Here is a 26,821-nt window from a genome sequence, read left to right as displayed (position 1 = left end):
CACTCTCTCAGCCTCAGCCTAGAAAAAAACCCTATGATAATAGGGTCGTCGTAAGTAAGTTGGAAACGACTTGAGGAGACTGACAGACAACACAAAGGCAGAGTTGTAGTAGTGGTGGTGGTGGTGGTGGTGAAGGAGGAGGAATTTTGCAAAAAGCAGAGGATGTAGGTGACCCAGGGGCTGCTTAAGCCAATTGACTGGGCAAGGCTGCCCCTCTGAAGGGACTTGGGCTCCCCCTCAGGTGAGCCCCTGGGGTTGGCAGCAGCCACCCTCCAGCCTCTCTGCTGTCGCTGCTGCTGCTGAGTCCAGACTCCAGCAGAAGCAGAAGCAGAAGCAGAAGGCGGGCTGGCAAGCAAGGCGAGAGAGGCTGTGCCCCAGTTTGTGTCCAATCAGAGAGGGACACTACTGTGTGCGCACCCAGCGCAGGGCAAAGCAATGCGTAAACAACCAGCCCTGGCTGGGAAAGGTCCTGCCTCCCTCCCTCCCTCCCTCCCTCTCTCTCTCTCTCTCTCTCGCCTGCCTGCCTGCCTTCCCGCTCGCTCGCCCTCCCTCCCTGCTGCGCAGCTCCCTCCGCGCCACGGCTCAGCCTTCTTCCTCTTCCTCCTCCTCTCCTTCCCTCACACAATCACTCTCTTCTTCCTCCTCCTCTTCCTTCCCTGACACTTTCTCTTCTTCTTCCTCTTCCTCCCCTGCACTCTCTTATTTCCTTCTTCCTCATTCCCTCACACACTCACCTTCTTTTCCTCCTCCTCCCCTTCCCTTACACTCTCTCTCTTCCTCTCCTTCCCTCACATTTTTCTCTTCTTCTTCCTCCTCCTCTTCCCTCACACTCTCCCTTCTCCTCCTCCTCTTCTTCTTCCTCCTCTTTTCCTTCCCTCACACTCTCTTCTTCTTCTTCTTCTTCTTCTTCTTCTTCTTCTTCTTCTTCTTCTTCTTCTTCTTCTTCCTTCCCTCACACTCTTTCTCCTTCTCCTCCTCTCTCACACTCACTGACTCTCCTCCTCCTCCTCTCCTTTCCTTACACACTCTCCTCTTCTCCTCACACACCCTTCTTCCTCCTCTTTTCCTTCCCTCGCACATTCTCTCTTTTTCTTCTTCCTCCTTCTTCTTCTCTCTCACTTCTTCCCCTCCTTCCTCTCTCTCACATTCCCTCTCTCTTCTTCCCCTCCTGTTTTCCTCCTCTCCTTCCCTCACTCTCTTCCTCTTCTTTCTCCCTTCACACTCATTCACTCTTCCTCCTCCTCCTCCTCCTCCTCTCCTTCCCTCACTCTCTTCCTTCTCCCCTCACACTCACTATCTTCCTCCTCCTCCCCTCACACATTCACTCTCTTCTTCCTCCTCTTGTTATTCCTTCGCAGGTTATCTCTTTCCTCCTCCTTTCCTCCCCTCACACACTCCCTCTCCTCCTCCTCTCACTCACTCACTCTCTTCTCCCCCTCCTTCTTCCTTCTCTCCTTCCCTAACTCCTCACTCTCTTCCTCCTCATTTCATACACTCGCGCTCTTCTTCCCCCTCCTTCCCTCTCCCCTTCCTCCTCCTCCTCCTCTCTCTCGCTCCCTCTCTCTTCTTCCCCTCCTTCTCTCTCCTTCCCTCCCTCCTCCTCTGACTGTCAGCTGAAGAGCAGCAGCTTGGAGCGCGCGGCGTCCTGGGGGCTCCTCGCGGAGCTCTGGGAGGGAAGGTAAGAGAAGGCAAGGGAAGGGGGACCCCTTCGGAAGAGAGTTAACTTTCTCCTCCCAGATGCTCCTTCTCCTTCTTTTCAAATCCTCCCTTCTCCTTCTCTTCCTTCCTTTCTTTGGGGCTGGAGGGAGGGGGCAGCTGGCGTAAGGGAACAACAACAACAACAACAGAAAAGGTGGATGGGGAAAAGGAAACCGAGGAGAGAGAGTCTGGGATCCTGGGGAGCCGAGGGAGCCAAGCCGGAGCTCCCCATCCCCTCTTGCCCTGGGCAGCTGCGTTGTTGTTGCTGTTGTTGCTGTTGTTGTTAAAGACATTCCGGATCTTTCTAGCACAAGACGCCCTGGCCAATGTGTCACCTGCTTTTCCAAAGAAGGGAGTGGAATGGGAAGAGAAAAGAGGAAGGGAGGGAGGGTTGTGTGTTGGTGTGTGTGTGTGTGTTTGTGTCCCCAGTTCCTGGTCCCAAAGGGCGGCTGGAGGCCCGGGGCTTCCGCTTTTGATTAGCCTGGATCCTTATTATGTAAGCTGTCACAAGAGGAGGAGGAGGAGGGAGGACGCAGAGCCTCTAGTTCTGTGGTCCCTCCTTGGCCTTTGCTGGCTCTGGGGTCAGGGTTTGGGGGGCCCAGAGGAGGAGCCCCCACCAGACACACACACACACACACACACACACCTGTCCGATCGCAGAAGTGGAACTGGCCCTGGGTTGCTGCGCCAGGAGAGGAGGGCCATTGGTGAGCCTGGGGTTTGCAGAGAGGTCCCCCTCTGGGCTCTGGACCACAGCCTCCTCCTCCTCCTCCTCTTTCTGCTGCCGCTGCTGCTGCTGCCCCCGCGCTTTCGTCATGGAAGAAACGTAGATCATAAATATTTGGGGAATTTGGGGCTGTGGGCAAAGAGGGAAGGAAGGAGGGAGGGAGGGAGTGGGGAAAGAGAGGTGGGCGCAGTTGCACCAACTCCAGTCTGGCTCCGACTCCGGCCCCGTTGAGGAGGAGGGGACTCTCTCTGGGGCAAAAGGGTCCCTGGATATTTGCAACCCACGTGTGTTTTGCCTCTGAGTCGGGGCCTGGAGAGGATGACTGAATGGATGAATCATCACTTCCACGGAATGGTGACTCACCTCCCTCCCTGGCCCTCTCTCTCTCTCTCTCTCTCTCTCTCTCTCTTTCCCTTGCGCGCCCACAGGCACTGGGAACATCAAAAGAAGAAAGTGGTGTGGATGGTAGTTTCCAGTCCAGAACTGAGCAGAAGAGCAAAAGTAGCCTCTGTCTGGAGGCTTCCACAGGGTAGTCCCCAAAGGAGCTTGTAGAACTCGATGGGAATGACTTCAGGGGAAATAGGCATTTAGAACTACTACGCTATGGAGAGGGGGGCCTTGCAGCACCTTTGAGGCTAACTGTGTGAAAATATGTACTGTAGCACCCTTGAGACATCTTTGAGTTCTACCACTGCATGAAAATAGTCAAAGACCTAGCCATGTTAGTCTGGAAAATACTGTGTCAGTCTGGGAAATCAGTATGGAAAGGGATCTTGTAGCTCCTTTGGGGACTACCCTGGAGAAAGGGGTCTTTTAGCACCTTTGAGATTGCCTAAGAAGTCAAAGACTTGTAAGGTCTTGTAACATCTTTGAGGACTATCCAAGGCAAAGGGGTCTTCTAGCACCTTTGATACTAACTGTGCCATAGATATAGCTGTGGACTTTTCCACACGTGGACCTATGTGCTTCCATCCCAAAAATGGTTAAAGTGCTGTCATCCCACAAAAGCAAGCCCATTTGCTAATGGTTATCACACACAAGAGAACAACAAGGGGTTAAAGGCACATTAAAGTGGGCCCAATGTGAATTTGGGTATGAAAAGGAGACAAATCCCCATTGCTAGCATAGAAATACCTTTTCTGTGCATGCTCTAACTGTCATTTCCAGAAGTGCACCCCTCCCACATGCTCCAGGGAGGGAAGGGGGGCAGTCTTGATGGTGCTTTATTATTATTATTATTATTATTATTGTTATTATTAGGTGTCATCCTCAAGACTTTTCAAATGGAATTGGAGTCTGTTTTAATAGGAGTGATTTCTGAGTAAAACATGCCTAGGATTACCCTATTAGTTCTGGTGGTTTTCTTTTTAAGCTTTTGTGTTATCCTCAAGACATTGCAAATGGAATTGGAGTCTGCTTTAATGCACCTATAGTTAGAACTGGATTGTTAAATTGCAATCCTGGAGGTGTTTAAATGTGAAGTATTTAGAGTTAGGATGCCACCCATGTGATTTGGAATGGGTAAATGCTTTCAGCTGAATCTAGCAATCTCCTGTTGCTTTTCCTGGTATAGAATGGGGGAAAGATTTCAAGACAGGCTAATTTGTGTCCTGTGAGCGACTAATATTCTTGAATTTCCTTTGTAGAGATTGACTTAGTGATATTAATGAGCTTTAAGAAACTGTAGAATTTGTGCTTGTGTACTAAAAACTATTTGATTTACATAACAAAAATAGCTAGGAATGTACTTCTTTTTTAGTCATATTTTCCTTCTCTTTACAGGGTGGTTGGCAGTAGCAATAACAACTACTGCTACTAGTAGTAGTAGTAGTATTGCATCTGCTAGATGGACAGCTTTTCATTTCAGGGCATTCCAGGCACTCTAAACATTTAAATAACAAAATCAACAATAATTTAAAGTTTTATAAAAAGTTGTAAATTTTCTAATGTCTTCATTTACATGATTAGAGTATTCCTCAAATGCAAACAAACATTTTTTTAAAGTATCATATCTTTATTACTTTCTTAGTTCCATTATGTTACCATTAGTCTCTAAATATTTGAAATAGATTTTATGGGTTATAGTTCTGAGACCTTCATTTGGCTGAAATTTCATTATAAAGCTTAATAGTAGCAGGGCTGTATGGATGACCCTAGGACAACTGAATTGAGACTGCTATTTTACATACACTCCCCTGGGAACAAATCCCATTGAACCCAATAGAGTTTATATCTGAATAGTCACATGTAGGATTGCAACTATCAGTCATATTTAAATCACATTGAAATCGAATGGGAACACAGTCAGAACTGACTAGCATTGCATGGAATGTTAAATAACATTAGCTGCAGTCCTAGGCACAGTACTTGTATGCCCTGTTGTATTTTGTGGGAGTTATTTCTGGGTAAAGGTGCTTGTTATTGCACTGTTTGTTGAGTGGACATTAAGGGTCCTAATACATGTTGATGCTAATGCTTAAGATTGATGCCCCAACAAAAAAATTAATTCACCCCCTGTGTCCAGAAAGCATGGCCTATGGACACTGGGAGTGAGTATATTGCAGAAGCTGAGCAGGGTGGGATGTGGTCAGTGGCTGGGTAAAAGAGTTTTATCTTCAATGATAAAAGGACAATGAGGTAAAGTTAATGTACTGTATATACTCGACTATAAGTCGAGGGCAGGTTTTGGGGCCAAAATTATAGATTTTGATATAACCCATGGACAAGTCGAGGGTAAAACCTAGGGGCATGTAGCAAAGGATCTGAAGTGGATGAAGCAAAGGAAAACAATGCCAAAGAACTTACAAAATTCCAGCAGGCATAACTATTTGTGCTCATACTAAAGGCTGGATGGATGAGAGACTAGAAGGGGGTCAATGCTTCCAGGGCAGATTAAACTCTTGCCTTTCACCATATATATAAAGTACTTATATTGACCTGTGGATAAGTTGACCCAGGTTTTTGGGGTCAATTTTTAACCTAAATTTCTAGACTTATACAGAAGTATATACAGTATATCTTGAGTAAAAGTCACTTGCCTCTGCATTGATTGCAGTTTCACACCAATATATCTTCACTGTTATTTGTTAAAGAGAGTTCTCTCTTTCCAATAGGAGGAGTAAGGCCATAGATTCTGCAGTATTTAATTTACTCCAGTGCATTACAAGGATACTCTGGATGAAGTATTTGTGGACTTCAAATCTTAGAAAAATGTATTGGGTTAAATCAAACTCCTTTTCCAAATGATCTTTTTCCAGGAGGTAACTCACAGTGGCAGCTGGTGGCTTTCACATAAGGGACATGGTAAATGCACCCTGGATTTTATTCAAGACTTAAAAGGAGTTGAGAACCTGTGTGGATGTAATGAAGTGGCTTGATTATTAAACTAGAACTCTGGGAGACCAAGGTTTGAATCCTCTCTCAGCCGTGGAAACCCACTGGGTGTCCCAGGAAAAGTCACATTCTTTCGGCCTGAAAGGAAGGCAATGGCAGCCCTCCTTTGAATAATTCTTGTCAAGAAAACTATGTGCCACAAATTGGAGGCACATAACAAGGCACATAACAACAAAATTAAAGAAGATCTGCAAAGTGATGAATCCTATCTCACAAATACTTTCATCACCTTGGATAAAAAGTCTGGAATAAAACTTCACCTTTGACTTTGAAGCCACCTACCACCACTCAATGGTGACAGATGTGTATTTAATATAGCTCTCCAACAGTGCAGTGGTTAAGAGTATGAGCAATTTGTGAACAAAATCTTAGTTGAAATCTTACGTCTACCATAGACTCTTAGGCCTCATTCATAATACTGCATTTTTAAAGATTTTTTTAAAAAAAGGATTTCAGTTTTATGAGACTTAGGAAGAAAGTGCAATATCTGTAGAGCAATAAGACCTGTAGTTGATGTTGGTGTCCTATTTATCTATTCTGAGCCTTCGTACAGATCGCCATGTTGCAAAGCTAGTGCTGTCACTATGCAAAACAGTACCTGTATTTTGCAAGTATATCCATTACTGGCTTCCTTTGCTTTGGGGTTAATACTCAGGAGACAGAGGAAGAGCATTATTATCCAATTAACTCCTTGTGTGGCTTGCAAACATTCCATCAGACAAACTTGTCTACAGGATTCAGTAACTTATCACTATATGTGTAAGTAGTATTCTTGTAACCCAAAATGAGGCTGTTACACTGGGAGGTTTACTGCTAATTGGCCCTAAGTGTTGAGTGTTTCATTTGACCTGCACTTGTGTATGATCTTATTTCGGCAATACAGACAGACATGTGGGCTTGTGAGCTACTAGAGGGGTTGCCTGAGTCAAGGAATTATCTCTGGCAACATCAGTTGCTTAGATAAGAACGTTTTTAAATAAGAGAAGCTAGGAAAAGATTTGGTGGAAGATTTTTGCATTCTCTTTCCCCTTCCTTAGATAGATAGGGAATTCCTGCATGTAAACTCTCCCCCATTCAAACTAACCATGTGACTTAGGCCACTCCCCCTTTGGAACTAACTGATATTCTCTCTCAAGATTTTCAACTGAGCTATTTTGTTTCCATCTTCCTGCTCTTCCAACTTTCTTTGAAAGATTGTGAGATAAATATACTTTTGTTTTAAAGTACAAACTACATGTTTGTTGTTTTTTTGGAGTCAGTCTCAGTTCTTAGGAAAGCATATGCCTGATACAGACAGGCTGTTTGTGGCATGGCAGCAGCGATTCTAGAGTTAGGGACTGTGTGGCAACCGCACGGTTCCTAACCGTAGTATGGAGTGGTGGCTTAACCATGGCGGCATCCTGTGTACACGGGCACCGCCATTGTGATGTAAGTGCTGTGTGGCATACACACAGTGCCACACGGCACTTACGTCAGGAGTGTACCATTGGTGCACTTGTGACATCCGCCCTGCGGGGCAAAAAGAACCTGGTTTTTCTGAGTTCTTTTTACTCCAAAGGGAAGCCGCACAGTCTGGCAGCTGTGGCTTCCCTCCAGAAGGAATTAGGCCACCGGCAGGCCCCCCCTTCGGAGCGATCTGTACTGCACCACAGGTTGACAAAAGCATATTGCTGCTACTCTGCTAGTTTAAAGCAAGATCCTAACAGGCTTGGCATTGACGTTTTTGATATTCAATATTTTTGTTTCCCTAGCAAAGGCTGAAGCCTTAGGAATCTTAAATTACCCCACAAGGTTAAATATGCAAGAGGTCAGTGTTGGACTGAGCACTTACTGAATATAAGGAAGCATGGAGCTAGAGATGTCAAGAGTTTTTGGAAGTATTGGAACATTGTTCAGAAGAGTTGTTTTTGGTTTTCAGCTTCCCAAATCTTTCTACCCACATTACTAATGGAGGATTCTGCAAGTTATAGTCCAAAACGGAATTTTCCAAGCTCTGAGATGGAGATAGGGAGTGAGAAAACCAGTGTGTTTGCAAACTGCACAGCTTGTAGACTCATGAAAATACAGAGAACATGTACCTAGCTATGCTCTAGCAAAAAGTAGACGGTGGGGAGATACAGGGAGGAAGGATGACTACAGCAGCCCACTAGGAATGCTGAAAGACAGAGTAAACACTCTCTCAAACTCTCTGAGACAAAGGCACAGTTGAGAACCATACATATTGGAGCTGTATAGAAATAAGGTGACTCACTACTACCAAGGTTTGCTTCAGTAAACTGTTCCTCTGTATCCAACTTTCAAAATGACTGTCTTTTTACAAGGAAAGGCAGGCTTTAAGTATAGGGGCTTGTGAGGCAGAATTGTGTCCTGCTACCCAGAAAAAAGACATGTGATAGGAATGCCCACTACATACCCCTAGAAGTCATTCTGGGGCATTTTGGAGCAAATAAACTGACTGCATTTTGCCCACCCCTGGCGTGGGTTAATACATGTCCTGTAGTGTAGCACTTTTTGAAGGACCCAAGAATGGCACCGGGGACCAGTGGTACACACAAGGCCTTCTGTATAGTACAGAACTGAGCAGACTGAGCATGGTGACTGTAAGACTGTAGCTGTCAAACTATGACAAATGCATACGTGGAAGCTTATATTTCTAATCTAGGGCAGTCCTATATTATTATAGGGCTGGATATGATAAACATGGTGGACTTGCCAATTTGTGCCCCAAAGGGTCCCACTGAAGTGATGTGTACTGTCACAGCTATGTGTGCTTCATCTGGATAAGGATCTCAATTCCATCAAAACACTTGCCCATTTGAAGAGGAAAAACAGTTGCCCATTTGAAGAGTAAAGGATGGCACTTGCCAATAATCAGGACCGGCAACATTTATCCCCTCCCTTTTTTGCTTCCCACCACTGAATTTGGAATTGAGTGGCCAAAATTTGGGTGCACAGTGATAGACTGTAGCACCTTGCTAGTTCAGGAAAGGCTAGTGCCCCCCAATGTCTTCCAAAAGCTATGTGCTTCTGATTCATAGCAATAAATGAATTCCAAATACCACATGGAACACAGAGCTAGTCATGCAATAATGCTTAAAAGTTTCTCTTAGCCTGAGCTGTCATCACTAGGTTAATCTCAGCACCCAAGAGACAAATCAGTTTAGCAGCTAATCTTTTTCACTTGAGAAAACATGGCTGCTAGCATGTGTCAATGGGCAGAAAATGTCAAAAGATTTTTATAAGTTGTATATATTCAGTGTTGCAGAGTAGTAACAGAAACCTATTGATATTGGTAGTCACAGGTACACCTCAGTTAATGGACTTTATCACACGAACAAAACAGACGGGAGCATAGCGAGATGTTCATGTCAGTATTGCACCGTAGCATGAAGTTTTTCACATGATGTTGCATGATATTGCAATTATTGCGTGAAAAGACAGGAATTCTAGTGCCACTTTTTATTCACGGATTTTCCAGTGAATAAAAAAGTGGTGCTAGAATTCTTCTTTATTCATGTGAGAATCAGTGGCTAACCATGATATCGTGCAACGTCATGTGAAAATCTTCATGCTATTACGCAATATTGATGGGAGCATCCCACCATGCGCCCATCTTTTTTGTCCATGTGATAAAGTCCAATGAAGCAGATATGTTCCTGGGCATTACTACTTTAGCAGAAACTTTGGTATCCTGGTGGCGCAGTGGTTAAATGTCTCTACTGCAACCACTCACTCATAAACCACAAGGTTGCAAGTTCAATACCAGCAAAGGGCTCAAGCTCAACTCAAGCATGCATCCTTCCGAGTTCGTTAAAATGAGTACCCAGATTGTTGGGGGCAATTAGCTTATACTCTGTAAAACCGCTTAAGGAGTGCTTAAGTGCACTGATAAGCGGTATAGAAATGTACTTGCTATTGCTACCAGAAACACAAATAGCATGGACATGGTAGGGATAGGTTCTTACACCACAAAAATAAGAGTGGCTTGAATGTGTTTCAGCACACTTCTTATTCAGAACTAAAGATATGCAAATGTGTAAGAGTCAGGTAAGCATTTCATAAGTAAACTAAAATATCTGGAGTCATCTAGAGACCACTTCAAAGCTTATTTCAAAGTGCACCCAGGGATGACTTTTTTTTTCATTCATCAGTCGCCACTTTTCTAATATTTTTTTCATTTTGGTGGCCAAACTTAATTGATCTGTGTTTTTTTTCACATGCTGGGGGGAGCTGATGAGGCTTATCTGCTCTCTCCCTTTCTTTCTGTTTTGCTCTTCATACATTCTCAATAAGGGATCCCAAAGGCAGCTGCTGTTTACTTTGCCTATTATAAGGTAGCACATATGGCTACAGTTGGAGCAGCTAGGTATGGTGGTGTCACTAGCTAGGGTGTCACCTGGGGTGGAGGGTTGCCAGCAGACACCACATTCCTCCCCTCCCTTCCCAGTCACTGTGTTGCCCAGACCAGGCAGGTGAACCAGCGGGAGGGGACAGAACAGATGTGTTCACTCCTTCTTGTGCTCCATCACTGGGCTTCCTCCTTAAGAAGAAAGCCTGGTGATGGAACCGTCAGGAAGGGTGTCCATTTGTACCTCTTCTCCTCTGCCAGTAGGTTTCCTCCCAAAAGAGAAAGCCCAGTGATAGAGCAGTCAGGAAGGGTATGTGTTAACCTCTCCTGCACCCTTCTCTAGGGTGCCACCCAGTGATTCTACTGGCTAGAGAAGAATCCTGTGCCTTCCCTGCTCAAGCTTTATTGCATTGTTTACTACAGATATGTTTCTGCAACCCAGCATTGTAAGTCCGCGTTTTCCCACTCCTTCTTCTCCATCCTCCCAATGCCAATGTTGCTTAAAAATGAAAAGAACAACAACAACTTCTAGCTAGACAGAGGACAAAAAGGAAAGGGGCTGGCCAAGCATGAAAAGAAACTTCTTTCTGACAGGCTTTCTCAATTGTGACTTGCCTGTACTGTGTTGGTCACAACAAAAAAACTGTCTTGTTAATTTTTAAGCACTTAAACATTTTAAATGTGTGAATTTAGTACAGTTGACCCTTTGCATCCGCGGTCTTCAGATCCATGAATTCAGTCATCTGTGGATTGTCACAGCCCATATTATTAATGATGGTGATATGAATGAGGACATGCTTAAGAGTGCGCCTTCACGTTGCAGCCATTTAATAATAATTAGGAAAACAAAATAAGTTTGATATGGATGTGCCAACAAGGACTTCCATGCATCACCAAAGCCTGCATATATAAATTGTCCTTTGGATCTGTGAGGATTTGGTTCTGGGGCTTCCTACGAATGTGAAAAACACAGATAACAGCACCCCATATTATTAAATAGCTGTAATGTGAAGGTGCGCCTTTAAGCATGCTTGCATTCATGGGAAGCCAATGGCAGAGTATAACAGCATCCTGCGTATGTTCCCTAAAAACTGGTGCACTGAGGTATATTTACTTTGGTACTATAGGGACAATGTATCCATCATTATGAGTCAGTGATAGCTTTATCTTTCATGAATGTGTCCACTTCTCTTTTAAAGCTGTCCAAATTTGGCAGTCTCAACTACTGTATTTTCCGGCGTATAAGACGACTTTTTGACCCTTGAAAATTGGGTCAAAAGTCGGGGGCCGTCTTATACGCTGGGTGCGCGCACTCGGCCGCCAACTTCTCAGGCCCCCGGAGGCCTGAGAAGCCTGCAGCCTCGCGCCGACTTCTGAGGGGCCTTCGGAGGCCCCTGAGAAGCCGACGCGCATGCTCTCGGGGCTGCTGGCCTCTCAGGCCCCCGGAGGCCTGAGAAGCCTGCAGCCCTACGCCGGCTTCTGAGGGGCCTCCGGAGGCCTGGGAAGGTGGCAGCCCCGTGCCGGCTTCTAAGGGGCCTTTGGAGGCCTGTTAGAAGCCAGCGCGCGCGCTCTGGGGCCGCCGGCCTCTCAGGCCTCCGGAGGCCCGCGCCAGCTTCGAAAGGGCCTTCGGAGGCCCCTTAGAAGCCAGCACGCGTGCTCTGGGGCTGCCGGCCTCTCAGGGCTCCGGAGACCTGAGAAGTCTGCAGCCCCGCACCGGCACGGAGGAGGGATAGCCTTATACGGTGAGTAAAGGCTAAAGCCTATAATTTTCTTTGAAAAGTTGGGGGTCGTCTTATACACCGGAAAATACGGTAGATCCTGTGTAGTAAATTCCACAGTTCAGTTGTGAGCTGTGTAAAGAACTACAATAGTTCCTTTCATCTATGCTAAATCTCCCTCTATTCAACTTCAGAGAATGACTTCTAGTTCTAGTACTAGGTGCTATCAACTTTTCCCACACCATGCATAATTTTATGCACCTCTTGTCATGTCTCTATTTACTTCATTCCTAAACTAAACATTCCTAAAAATTGTAACTGGGTTTTTGTTTTGTTTTGTTTGTTTGTTTGTTTGTTTTTATAGTAGGGGAGTTGCTCCAGACCTTTGATAATTTTGTTTGTCCTTTTCTGAACTTTTTCTAGTTCTACAATATTATTTTTTTAATGTGCAGTGACCAGAACCATCTATAGTATTCTTTATGTGGTTGTACTGTGAATGTTTATAAGGACAGTAAGGTAGTTTTATTTAAAGTTTGTTTTCAAATTATGTCCAATGTGAAATTACCTTTTTCTTCCCACTCCCCTTCTTTTCCTTTTTAAAACAAAAACTACACAGTAAGTCAGAATTTTTCTCAAACTGTCCACAGCAAATCCAAGATCTCTTTTTTGGTCAGCTGCTTTTAGCTCAGATCACATCAGTAATATATGTAAACTGAGATTTTGCCTCAGTATGGATTACCTTACACTTAAATTGAATTGCATTTGCCAATTACAATAAACAATTAATTCATATTTTAAAAAAATATTAAATGTTCAGTAAATAACAACAAGGGGGAACATAGTCTAACTAATAAGACAGAAAATCATCAATCAGTGCATTACTTAAAAACAGTTTACAGCAAACCTGGAGAAAAGAAGATTAAGAGGTGATATGATAGCCCTGTTTAAATATTTGAAGGGATGTCATATTGAGGAGGGAGCAAACTTGTTTTCTGCTGCTCAAGAGAACAGGACCCAGAGCAATGGATGCAAGCTCCAGGAAAAGAGATTCCACCTCAATATTAGGAGGAACTTCTTGACAGTGGAGTCTCCCTCCTTGGAGGTCTTCAAATGGAGGCTGGATGGCCATCTGTCGGGGATGCTTTGATCTGGATTTCCTGCATGGCAGGGGGTTGGACTGGGTGGCCCTTGTGGTCTCTTCCAACTCTATGATTCTATGATTCTATGAAACCTTACCCATTAACTATGATATCTAAATACCATAGAAAACATCATTCCATAAATCTTGATTCTGTGAAGGGAGTGAGAGCTTTTGTGAGTGGGCATTAACATATTCAGTCAGGGGAAGCCACATACCTGATTATAATCAGTCATTTTTTTCACATTGTCCTTAGGTTTTTCCATCAAACCAATATCCTATGGGAATAATTCATATTTGTATCAACAACAACAATAACATTTGCTAGTAGGTCTCAATCCAGCAAGACATAGAAGTTGAGAAGCTTCCTTATGTGTGGATTGGATTGGAATGTTTGTATCTGAATACTGATATTAATACTAACAGAAATACTAATGAAAATGGATGGAAAGTATGCCCCTACAATGAACATTGCAATCTGTGTGGTTCTTCACCATCCTACTTTTAACTTATAAATGTTGATTTTTTTTTGTTTTGTTTTCCTAAGCAAAATGACAAATACTGTTTATTCCAAAGGTAAGACAAGCTTAGATGACAAGGTGTATAGCTCATCTCTGAAATGTTGCATTGTTCCATATTTTTCTTTGGATGCCACATGCTAAAAAAATGTACTGAAATCTGTAGCCTTCAGAAAGTACTGGACTTTGAGGAATAGTAGGTTGCCAAATTGATGGGTGAGTTAAAGGCACAGAGGGAATGCCCCCCTCTGGGGGATCTGTGTTTGGGCAAAGAAGGCTTGAATTATAAAAGGGAGCAGTTTCCAAGGAAGAAAACAGAAATTTGATGTTAGATTGTTGTTTCTTTTGACTTGGGTATTGATAAATCAAATGTCACTTCTGTTGTAATACCCTTAGTGGCATCTTCACATAAACAAATTGCAAGAAAGAGAAAGAAAATGCTGAAAGAAATATTAGGCATCTGCATCTATTCTGCAGACTTCAAGCTACTGCTGACGCATACACATACGTACATACATATTCACATGCATACTCCAGCTGCTTAAAACAGAAAATGAAAACCAACCAAGCTCCCACTCTCATTATAAAATGTTCTTTTCATTAAAGATCCTTGCTGGCTCTATGGATTGAGTCAAATCAAAGTTTCACTTGCTTTTATAACTCCATCCAGATGCAAGTAAAGGGAGACCCTGAGGGAGTAATGCAAAGGCACAAAACTACAAGAAAAGGTCTAGATACCACCTTAAGGCACAAGCAAGGAATGAAAGTAGCACAGAAGGTACTGTATACATAGATGATTGGGGTAAACTGGGGTGAGGCATAGCCAGGGTAGGTGTACCAGCTGAAATGTAACTCTGGGGCGCTACAAATGTGGCTGCAACTCCCACCAATATAGGAATTGGTGACGGATTTGGTGTGTTGTAGACCAGCAAAATTGGAAGACTGCCTTGCCCAACCTTGCTCTAGAGGTTTTGTTTGTCAGCCAGCACCAGTGCAGTGCAAAGCTCCATGGGCAAATAACTATGTATCATGATCATGGGAATTTGATCATATCCTTATATATATTAACCCCTGATGTCATTACAGTTTAGGTTTAATTTCAGATGTGTTTAAATATTTAAAGAGTCCATAGAATAAGACCCTTTTTTATTGTGACTTGAAGAATGTTAACATTCCTGTTGAAAGATGAATACTGTGGTGGAAAATCCTGTAACAACTCCAGTGACTAGTTCTGTTTCCAGTACAGACCAACTGGGGAGATACATTGCACAATGTAAATCCTGTAGGCCAGCTATATATCAGAACATGTCTGAACTGTACAAAGTTTAATGCAAGTGTGGCCTGGAAAATCCAGCCTAGTCTGATAATCTTAAAATATACTAGCAAAAGTAATTGAGCACCCGTTCTATGGTAACAGAATCCTGGCTACCTGTTAAATGATAGCTGGTTCTTTTGATAGCAGTTTTCCCCCCTATATAAAGATAAAAGCTGCTATACCAAAGACTGTACAGTTTTTAGATTTTATTTGACTGGTATCTTATAATGGTGAACTCACAAATGATGAAACTTGTTTAGTTATTCATATGTGATCTGATATATAGTGTGTTCTCTTTATGAAAAAATGCCCAAGATCACTCTGGTAGGGGAATTTTTGAAGATCTGAATGATGCATGTTGTTTCTTTTATTAACTGAGAGAATGCTGCATGATCAATAATTTGTTTATCGTATTGTTGTCTTATTTAAATCAGGTGGAAATGGTTCAGCCTTCCAGATGTTGTTGGCCTGTGACTTCACTATTAGCTGTGCTGGCTAAGGCTTCTGGGACTTGCAGTCCAGCAACTTCTGAAGGTCCAGTGACTCCCACACATGATAGAAATAAATTGTGTCTCATACCCTTGGTTTTGTCCACATTAAATATGGCAACAGGCAAGAAAAAGTGATAAGAGTCCTTTACAACAGGATAGCAGTGGTCAAAAGGACATAGTTGTCTGCTGTTCCATTAATGAAAAGAGGCCTGTTTAAACCAAGCTGGTGCTGCTTATATACCTTGTTATGAAATGGCCACTGTAGAACCAGGGCAAGTATACTAACAACTGATAGTGTGTCATGTATTAGTGCTGCATCACATGGTTTGATGTTGACCCACTAGTAGAGGCACCATACTAATGCTGGAGGTCGCAGAAATGAATAGCTGATTATCAGGTTCAGGCTGATTATGTCATGTGCTAGTATAAATGTTTCCAAAACAATAATCTTGGTCAGACTCTGTTTTGGTTGCTCTTCAAATCATTGATTCTGTATCCTGTTGTGCCAGTGTATATGCCTATACTGAGGTTGAACATGGTGAACAAAGTCTTGACACATAAGCACACATTGACTCTGGTGCTTATGGATGGGAATTCCCCTCCTGGTCACAATTCAACAGCTGCTAGTATATTTGCCTATTGCATAGAAATAGATGAGAGGTAGTATAAACATATGTTTGGCTAGTATGGGTGGCATTTGATGTAGAGGGGCAGACAATCAAAATTCTGTCATGAAAGCAGTATGTAATCTAAGGACATATAATGGTGTGTTGGGACAGTTAAAGTACTAAATAAAGAAATTCATGAGAAGATCAAACAAATGCTGAAAACATCTCTAACATGACACTTTTCTACATTTCCAGCCAAGAAAGATTGTATATTCTTCCCTGGATGTTACTGCCTTATATTCATTGAAATAAAACTGTACATAAAATAGACCTTCATAGGCCAGAATCATAGACCATTATGTTCTATTCTTGTTCTCCAGAAATAAAGGGATAAGAAGAGGCAAGGTCATATTAGTTACAGATAATTTTATTCCTTTTAATCTTCCTAAAAATAGGAAGAAAACTGAGTCTTTCCAAAGGTCATATCATAATTCCATGTTGAGTTTTATACAGTACCTTGTAATAAAAACCTCTAATCAGTGCAAGCCTGAAGAAATTACTCAGACCACGTGAATTTCACTGACAGGTTTGAATGGAAGGAATAATGCTATATATTGTTGGCAAGTTTCTGTCTGATAGGAGTGGAAGTTTAGCAAAGGTCACCATGAGCAATACTTCCAGATATCTGTCTTAAGCCTACATTCAGAAAACATAAAGGAATATTCAACTGACTTGCTGGTTTCAAGTAGTTGTTCTTTCCAAAATATCTTGTGCCTTGTGAACTGGGGGAAAGCCTAATATAAATATGCAAGCAAAGATCAAAGGTTCAGACTCCATTCATCCTGTACATATGCTGACTACATGTAGCTGGAAATACCTCAAGGGAATTTTTTAAACAAAAATATTCATAAGTGGCAATGGCTACAGTTGCCACCCATTTTCTATATTAGAAGAAAGATATGTGCCTCTGGCAGAAGCATACTTTGTATTATAATTTGAAACAGGTCCTTCCTAAACTTTATGAAACATAAATGGATAGGATTGCAAATGCTTAAGAAAGCACAGAAATGTATATATGGGGGGGCGGGGACAAAAATGAGGGTCCCCCCCAATGAGAATGTCCTAAAATGAAATTTTCCTTCACTTTCTTCTTTTCTAGCATTGTAGAAATTGAGACATTAAAAATCATTCACACCTAGAGCTTTATGCTACATTTGTATTCCCTGGCCAAACTTCCATGCCCTTTTTTTTTTTTTTTTGGGGGGGGGGGGTGCCTAAACTGCATTTCTAGGTGCCTTCCTGAAATTTTAATCTACAGCAATGCTAGAAATTTGGGGACCGAATGAAAACTTCATGGGGGGGGGGGGGCAGAATTCTTATTTGGGGCAGTGCCCTCATTTCTCTCCCCCCCCCCCCCATAGTTGCATCCCTAAGAAAGCATGCATTATTTCATTCATTTATATTTATTATTATATACCATCTGTCAGAATACAAACCTTTGCAAGGTTACAAATAAGACAAAGATGCATTTATGAAATAAATGTAAAAATACAGCAATTCCCAGAGGACAGCTGGTGGTAATGGCTCCGCGGGGAAGACTGTCTACCTGGAGAAAGTTTTGAGGTATTTTCTGTGCCTGCTTTTCCCTCCTCTCTTCTCTAAGGCAAGAATGGGCACAGTATGGACCTGAGGCTGCATGTGGCCTAACACCTTTTGAGATTGCATGCACCATAGTTTAAAAGAAGAAAAGGTGAAGTACCTCTCCTGGGATCCTCCAAGAGATGTAACTAACTTTCTGAATAGCTTACTGGCCCTCCCTATGCTGTTTAACATTAAAATGCTAATTCACTTTTTTTTTTCTCATTTGGGGGCATTCTTCATATTCTGTGTGGCCCCTGAAGGGCTTCAGGATCAAAACTGGCCCCAACCATGATACATTTGTCCATTCCTGCTTCAAGGTAAGGGCAAAGAATTCAGAATTCTTTTCAGCCTGAGAGCCAAATTCAATTTCAGAGAAGTTGCCAGGGGAACATGCCAGTGGGGCCAAAGGCAAAGGGTGAGGTCAGAAATAGCACATTTTAGCTTAAAGATCACATCAATACAATTCTGTATAGTAAGTCAGCATAGCTCTTACTTCAGTTTTAGGAGAGGCAGTTCAACCTTTTAGTATGGAGTGAATGGAAGGCAATTGTCGAAAAGTTGTGAAACCATCAAAGAACTGTGTCATTGGGAAGGAAGACCCCAAAGGCCAGATTTAGTCCAAAGGCCTAAGGATCCACATTCCTGCTAGAAGGTCTGGAGAGAGCAATTGCCAACCTTTGCTCTGGATATAGGATGGGACCTTTAATGTCAGTTCTATACAGGAATCATGCCTGCATGGCATATGGGAATGGTTCATAGTGTACAGATAACCATTAGTGTCCATAATTAACAACAATATTTTGGTTTAACATAGTATGTTAAAGGCTTTCCAGGAGCACTCAAATTTGAAAATGCCATGGAACTGCAACTGTTAAAAGCTATGCCCTTGGTTGCCTTTTAGGTAGTTGTAGCATGAAATGATAGCTTCATTTTCATAATACTTTCATTTGCATAGGCTTTATGTATCAATTGCAGTGAACAGACAAATCTGGTGCATGGGTTTACAATTTTGCTACTGACAGCCGTGCAGCCACAAGTAGTGGGGAAGCTGAAACTAATCATACATAGGAAAGTGTACATTAACTGTATTGCTTAAAGGATGCATCTGTTCTTACATGTGGTTTGCATTTTACTAAGTTTGCATGTACTTAGGATGCAGTTTCAGTAACTTACACAATGCAAAAATTGAGTCCTTCTTGTGTCATTAACTTGAAAGTGTTTTTAAAAGAGACACTCTTCTCTCTGCCATTTTCCTCAACTCTTTCACTCATTTGGCACTATGGGGACCAACAGCATACTGTGCAGGGCTTTATTTCAGGATTATAAAACTTGAAATATTTGGAGGAGAAAAAGGAAGGATTATAAATATTGTAAAACGACTGAATTTGGTTAGACTAGGTTACTACAGTTAACAAATGTGGCATACTGATTTGAGAGTTGGCCTGCGACTCTGGAGAACAAGGTTTGATTCTCTGCTCAACCATGAAATCCACGGGGTGACCTTGGGAAGTCACATGCTCTCAGCCTCAGGGGAAGGCAATGGCAAACCTCATCTGAAAAAATCTTGCCAAGAAAACCAAATGATAGGTTCACCTTAGGGTCGTCCTAAGTTAGAAACCACCTGGTGGCACACAACAGCAACAGTGATGACAAACTAGCTTTCTCACGCTGTTGTGACAAACGGATCCTACCACCAGGTGAGTTCATTTTGTGTGTTTTTCCCATTGGGTTTATGGAGTTCAGGTTAGTGGGATCCTAGTGGGGTGAAATGATTTGCCAACAACACAACAATAGTAATGCCACCCACTTCACGTGTGAGGTCTCCATATGTGCTCCCTCTGTCTCTCCTTTGTAAACACCCTTCCTGTGGCTATCCTACATTGAGCAGTAAACTGAACACTTGAAGGCCTCTTCCAACTCTGTCATTCAGCTGGGATCGTATTGGTTGTCAGCTATGTAATTGTAGAATGGCAACTTTAGTATCCTGATTGCTTCAGTTGCAGAGGCTCTATGTGTCTATCAAGCAGATAGAATTGAGACTTGGATCTTCTGCTGCTAAGAACCACCCAGCCTCAGAGTACTAAGGCTGTTCAACTGCAAGAAGTCACTTGTAAATTCTATAAATAGCTATTACTTACCATTTCTACATTAGAATTGGGATGACACATTTTCAGGACTACCTCTACTATGTATGCTCCAGTTTCAGATCAATTTGTTGAGCTGATTTCTGAATACTACCTCTATCACCAATGGTTTTTTGGAAATTCTTGCAGAATGCAATTCGTCCAATGCATGTTTTCTTCAGCCCTATAACTCTAGTGCCCTGACAGTGACTGTTTTTAGCTCCCTTCCATAAATATACTGAAAGAGATTTGTGCATCTTGCTGTTTTAAAAGAAAAGATGGAATGTAAACAGTTGTGGGAGGGGAAAAACAAGAAACTTGTAGACAGCAAGAAAGATGTGATTGTGCCTAATTCCAGTAACAATTGGGAGTAGACTAAAGGAATAAGAATTAACTTTTTGAAAATGTTTATAGTTTAGAATGCAATTTATTTGATGTTTGCATAGTGGAAATAATATCAGGAAGATACCAAGGCCTGTTACAGACTGCCAAAATAAAGCTGCTTCGGGTCTCTTTGGAGGTATGCTATTTAAATGATGCATGGGTCCTAAGAGTCCGGAGGTCGCGCCAAAGCCACACTCCATTCCTAAGCACCGGAGTGCAGCTTTTGGTGCAGCTTCCGGATTCTTAGGATGCATGCATCATTTAAATTGCATACCTCCAAAGAGACCCGAAGCAGCTTTATTTTGGCAGTCTGTAACAGGCCCAAGTGTCTAGTATTAATCCAGTAGGTTCTCTGTGGAATACAACTGTGAATGGATTGTGTTTAATAGTTCACAAGAGCAAATACCTGCATGGGATGTGAGTGGGCACATGAGTAGCCCAGTATATTTGCTGTGTGTGTGTGTGTGTTTTAAGGAAGGAGATTACATTTGAAATATTCAGTTGTAACTGGATCAGCTTGTTTCAACTGAAGTAGCAAGTAACTTATAGCAATTATGAATTAATGAATGAGCTGCAGGTGTATTTCTTTTTTGCCAGCATAATAGACTGGTTTTAACAGCACAAATTCACTTCCCCTACTGTAGGAAAAATGACATTGAAAAATTCAAGTAATGCAGGTGGATGTCTTTAGATTTTTAGTGGCAATAAACTCTTCTTCCTCCTTTTTGTTGATTTTGAGATATCTCTCTCTCTCTCTCTCTCCCTCCCTCCCTTCCTTTTATCCATTCATTTTTTAAAAAATCACATTGCAGTTCAGAAAAATAAAGGTGCTGAATGGTTTAATTCACACATATATTTAAAAGAAAACCATAGTCCATTTACTAATGAGCTAAAACTAGTACGTATTATAAACTTGTCCTATGAGATACAAGGCAGAATTTTAATTGCAGTGCTTTACACCAGCTCCTCATTTGCAGATACAGTAGAAACATGTTGAAAGGGGATTTTACAAGTATAAACAGCATGAAACAAAGGTTTCAATATGATTCTGTAGTATCAGCAGTACTAAAGTTGAGATGTAATGTGGCAACATGCCAAGGGGGCTATAGTGTGGAATTTGTTACAACATATTTTGATCTAAAGACCAGTAGAACTGAACTGCAAATTCTGTTTAGCTTTGTGTTGATATATTTAGGTAGTACTGAAGAAGAGACATGTGGAGAACATCCATGGTGTACCTTATTTGACCATGTGATGCTGGTAAATTGTTACAGCTAGTAGATTGTTGCAGATTCATATCCGGTGCAGATAATCCAAGCAACCACTTTCTAGATAGTAGAGATACTGAGTAAATGGTACCCCAGAAAAATGGAATGCAAACTAATCAGGTAACGAAGCTTAAAAGCCTCTCATAATTTAGGTGCTAAAGAAGAAGGTAGGAAATGATAACAGTTGTCAAGATCACTTCCAGCTTTTTAAAGGAAAATTATTGGGAATGATAGACCTGTGATGCAAATGACTTATATCAGATGGCCTTCTAAAATCTAGTCCAGGGCTCACCTTACTTTTAGGGGGAGGAGGGAACCAAAGCTATGAGGTGGCAGTAGGGTTTTCAAAGATAGAGCTGAGTGTGAAATTGTTGGAAGATTTTTGCATTCTCTTTCCCCATCCTTAGATAGATAGGGAATTCCTGCATGCAAACTCTGGTCTCTCTCATTCAAACTAACCATATGACTTAGGTCACTCCCCTTTCGGGACTAACTGACATTCTCTCAAATGTTTTCAACTAAGCTGTTGTGTTTCCATTTTCCTGCTCCCTCAACTTTCTTTGGAATGATGGTGAGATAAATATTTGATTCACCTGAACTATTCACTAGAGTAGGATATAGCTTCTATGTAAATAAAGATTAAAGCCATTAGCAAACTATGGGGGGGTGGGTTGTCTCAATTCTTAGGAAGGCGTAGTTGAACAAGAGCACATTTCTGCTACTCTGCTGATTTAAAGCTAGACCGTAACAGGCTTGGTTTTGATGTTTTTGATATTCAGTATTTTTCTTACCTTAGCAAAGGTTGAAGCCTTAGGAAACCTAAATTACCCCACAGACATGACCTGCCTTAAGTCCTCAAAGCTAGCCTGCAGCTTTCAGGGCATTGTTTACAATGTCCAGGGTGACTAGACTTTCAGGACATGTTCTCCATTTCAACCTTCTGTCCAGGAGGAATTTCAAAATGCCCTGCATTTTAGCATGACTAAGGCCCTATACAGACTGGCCCAAAAGGCTGGCCTGTGGGTGGAGTCAGGGCGCAGCATCCTGATGATGCACACCCTGACTCTGCCCCAGGGCACCATGATGCCGCGCGCTGCTCCAGATAGCATGCAGCATCATGGTGCACCTCCAGTGCTGCATCCTGATGATATAGCACCAAAAGGGTGCCATACAGCCATGCTGCTGCAGTGATGGCAACCTTTGGAGGGTGCAAAAAGGAGTTGCTTTTTGCATCTCCTTTTTGTGCCCTCCAAAGGCCAGATCAAGGTTGCAGCATTAGGTTGTCGTGGCCCCGATCCCGGCTATTAGGTGTGGTTTGTACAGCCCCTCAGAAGCATGAATTGACATTTTTAGCTTTCATTTTGTCATGTACTACATTTTTGTTGGAATGCCCTACTTTTTGCAGTGCCTTGTCCTCCTCTATGGCTAGGACATCTGATCACCCTGACAATGTCCCATCAGCTGTGTTGAAAGAAGATTAATTTGCCAGTCTTGCTGACTTTTGGACATTCAACAGAAGAGGGCTCTAACTTGTTTTTGGGCTCTGGCGGTATAACATGGGCATGACCTGGTGTGCTCATCTTAACTTGGCTGACATAATTTCTTCTGTGTCTTGCATGGCTGGATTTCACTCACCCAGACATTTACTCATGCAACTTCACAAATGACTTTAAATTCTCCCTCTCTCTCTCTCCCCCCTAATTTAGTCATTTTTTTAAAAAGTCTGGCTATTATTACTATTTTCCAGTCCTCTTACTAGAACAATGACTGTTTAAATTTAAAATAAACTGTTTATTGGCAGTTGTATATTATTAAACCAGTACCCAGTGTCAGTTGCTTCTTTTTTAATGCATTTCTCTTTTAATTTATGTTATTTTACTGCTGTAATCCACTTGGATTCGCTGAGATGAAGCGGAATATAAATAATAATAATAATAATAATAATAATTAATATTAATATTATTAATACTTGATTTTATTGTGCAAGAAATGCCATTCAGAAACAAATGCTTCCATTAACGTAGGTTCAACCAAAACAACTTGCTTTAAAAGAGCACTTTTTAAAAGAACAATTATTATTTAAGCTAGTGGCTACTGTATATACTTGACTAGAAGTCGACCTCATGTATAAGTTGAAACCAAGTTTGGGGGCCAAAATTATGGATTTTGCTATGACTCAAGGATAAGTCAAGGATAAAATTTAGGGACATATAGCAAAGGGTCTAAAGGATGAAGCAAAGCAAAACAATGTCAAAGAACTTACAAAATTCCATCAGACATGACTCTTTGTGCTTACTTTTAAAACTGGATGGATGAGAGAGTAGAGGGGGTTGGTGCTTCATATAGTATACTCTTGCTTTTCACCAGGAGATGGTTCATTCTTTTAAATAAGAGTTAAGATACAGTACTTAAATTAACCCATGGATAAGTCGACTCAGGTTTTTTTGGGTCAATTTTTGACCTAGATTTCTAGACATATACATGAGTATATACAGTATTGTTTGTCTGAACTATACTTTGCTACTTAATTTTCTGATTTGGTATTGTCTTACATGTTAATACAAGGAAAAAAACTGGTTTTTTTTTTTGTTTTTTTTTAGGTTTAAACAAAAACAGAGATTTTGGTAGTTTTTAAAAATTGATTATTTTTTCCCCAGCCCTGGCACTGCTATCAGTGCCAGACTGATCCCACAGTAATATTTTGTTTCTTTTTATTTTTAAGACATTTAAATTTAAAGTATTTTATGGTGGCCTGATGAATGGTCTGGGACTGGGTGGTGGCAGTTAGAGATTTACTGACGTCCTAGAATCAAGAGTGGAAGGAGTATGTATCTATGTTTGTATATGCATGCATGTACACTGGGGTGGGGAAACTTGGCAATATTTCTCATCCTATAACAAGTCCACTAGCTGCTTCTGGCTGGTGAGGAGCTTGGGAAATGTAGTATTATGGCCCAATTTGGACATCAGTCCCCCAAATATGAGACATCACATAGAAAAGAATACATGGGAAACCTAGTGAGCAGCTACATTTCTAGCATTCTCCTTATTTTGCATTTTCTGTGGAAAGCAGCTCAAATGCTGAAGCAGCAGTGTGTTTAGTCTCTGATAGGGTAAAGTAAAGTTAATATTGCTAGACAGCACTGCTGCCAGTTTGGGACCAGTTTTCTCAAGGCTCCAGGGTTGTTGATGCATTCATCTTTATACTGTAAGACTGAAAATGTTTAACATAAAATGGACTAAACTAACAGAGAAGCCATGTATCTGTAGAGAGGGCATGTTTTGCTGTGCAATTTTGCAAGTTCTAAAAACTATAGTATAGTATCCTAAAGGCCAATTATTTGATGTGTTTATGTGCCTTCAATTTGACTGTCAACTTATGCTGACCCCTACAAGTCCTTGTAGATATGTAAGTGGACTTTACATTTCCTGGACTTTGAAAATCTCCCAATTGACATATAGCCAGAGGAGGAGGGACCAGCCTGCTAAAGATACCCTCCCTATACTATCTTAACTAAGGAGAGAAACAACTCAATGCAGGCATCTTAATAACACCTCTAATTTTTCTCCTGTTTGGTATGTGACATCTTACATGATGAAGTGGAGCTTTGAAAGCTTGCAACAAGTATATTGTGCATTTCAGTTGTCCAATAAAGGTATCACTGTTTGGTGAGTCTGAGGTGCAGTACAGACTGCTGAAAGATGGTGGTCTGCTGGCACCTGTTTTCCCCCCTCAGGGAAGCCACAGCCCCCAAACCGTGTGGCTTCCCTGTGGAGGAAAAAGAACTCGCAAAAAGCGGGTTCTTTCCCCCCTGCGCCAGTTGGTGCACTCGAGACATAACTGGCGAGGCACGACACACAGACGCTATGCATCCGTTATGTCATAATTATTGTGCCACCAGTACATGATAGGGTTAGGGACTAATGTGTGCATCTACACTGTAGAATTAAAGCAGTTTGATGCCCCTTTAACTGCCATGGTTTCATTCTACAGAATCCTGGGATTTGTAGTTGACCTTGGGCATGTCACACTCTCTCAGCCTCATGGGAAGGCAATGGTAAACTACCTCAGAGTATACCTTGCCATGAAAACCCTGTGATCGGGTCTCTGTAAGTTGGAAACAACTTGAAGGCACACAGCAACAACAAGGTATTCTGCCTGGTCTATTAAGAAAGCTCTAGTGCCTCACCAATCTACAAATCTCAGGATTCTGTAGTAGGGAGCCATGGCAGTTAAAATGGCATCAAACTGAGGGTGGATACATCCTCAGCCAAGGGATGTCTTGGCTGGTAAAATGAGGAACCTGTAAGACTTGGGCTGCATCTGCACTGAAGCAATAATGCAATTTGACACCACTTTAATTACCATGGCTCAGTGCTGTGGAATCCTGGGATTTGTATTTGTTCTGGTACCAGAGCTATTTATCAGTGACGGCTAAATGTCTCACAATCCCAGGATTCCATAGTATGGACCAGTGACAGTTAAAGCTGTGTCAAACTGCTTTACTTCTCTAGATGCAGCCACTGGCCTCAGTGGAAATGGGAAGGGGGAATTGTGTGCTACTATTGTAGCCAGGGGAAGAATTTTGCTGTTTCTCTTTCATTGGTAGAAACAACTGAAGGGGGTAGGAGGCTGATGAAGAATGCTTTTCAGCTCTGATCCCAGGTGGCCTCTCCTACTTTAATGAGGAAGAAGGAAACATAATTTCTTCCTCATGCCAGTTCATACACGTTTAGTTTTATTGTGGCATCCCCTCTTTGGTCAGACATTCCTTCTCTGAATTGTATTTTTTTAAAATTTATGTCCATGTCTGTGTGTGCATATGTTACAGGGCTCAAAGATGTCTAATCCTAAAAAGAAGCAGAGGTTAGGAATCATCACTCCATGAGAACCCTTGGATTTTGGTCAAATGCCTGGAGAGGGCCAGCTGCCTAGAGCAGGTCTCCACCACCATCATCTCCTGTGATTCTCTCGTCTTCGCCTTCCAGACACACACAGCCCGGGTCCAAAATATTTTATCATCACAGGCTGTGCCCCGAATGGCTACCCAGCGGAAGCATTTTGTGAAAGATTTCAATCCCTATATCACTTGTTGTATCTGTAAAGGATATCTTATCAAACCAACTACAGTAACTGAGTGCCTCCATACTTGTAAGTAGGGTTTTTTTGAGGAATATCTTCTATCTTCTATTTGTTTGCTCTCCTGATGCTATTAAGAGTTCTGGGATCAAGGTGGATGAATTGTTATGATAACGTGAAGTCGAAGGCTTTCATGGCCGGCATCCATAGTTTTTTGTTGGTTTTTCGGGCTATGTGGACATGTTCTAGCAGAGTTTCTTCCTGACATTTCACCAGGATCTGTGGCTGGCATCTTCAGAGAAAGTCACACAATATATATAGCCAAGTCCTTTCCAGGCAAACATTCTCCACATGGTCCACATCTAAAGCAG

At 42.0% G+C, this 26,821-nt stretch overlaps 1 protein-coding gene across 3 annotated transcripts in view; it reads left to right on the top strand.

The window, feature by feature from the left end:
* Positions 1-515: 515 nt before the first annotated feature.
* LOC149318694 (polycomb group RING finger protein 5) overlaps positions 516-26,821 on the top strand; it is a 47,023-nt gene continuing 20,717 nt past the window's right edge. The window contains exons 1-3 of one of the 3 annotated variants that reach the window (XM_089510292.1): positions 518-1,678; positions 17,521-17,577; positions 26,203-26,522. In XM_089510292.1, coding sequence (XP_089366418.1) covers positions 26,411-26,522 — 112 coding nt within the window. In that variant the 5' untranslated portion in view covers positions 518-1,678; positions 17,521-17,577; positions 26,203-26,410. Of the gene's footprint in view, positions 1,679-17,520; positions 17,578-26,202; positions 26,523-26,821 lie in introns of all 3 variants that reach the window. The other 2 variants (XM_089510293.1, XM_089510291.1) reach the window with 2 other exon arrangements.

Source organism: Sceloporus occidentalis, unplaced genomic scaffold (assembly GCF_023333645.1).
Source record: "Sceloporus occidentalis isolate IW3139 unplaced genomic scaffold, rSceOcc1.0.p SCAF_2, whole genome shotgun sequence".
NCBI classification, from domain to species: Eukaryota; Metazoa; Chordata; class Lepidosauria; order Squamata; family Phrynosomatidae; genus Sceloporus; species Sceloporus occidentalis.
This window is presented reverse-complemented; position numbering and strand designations above follow the sequence as displayed.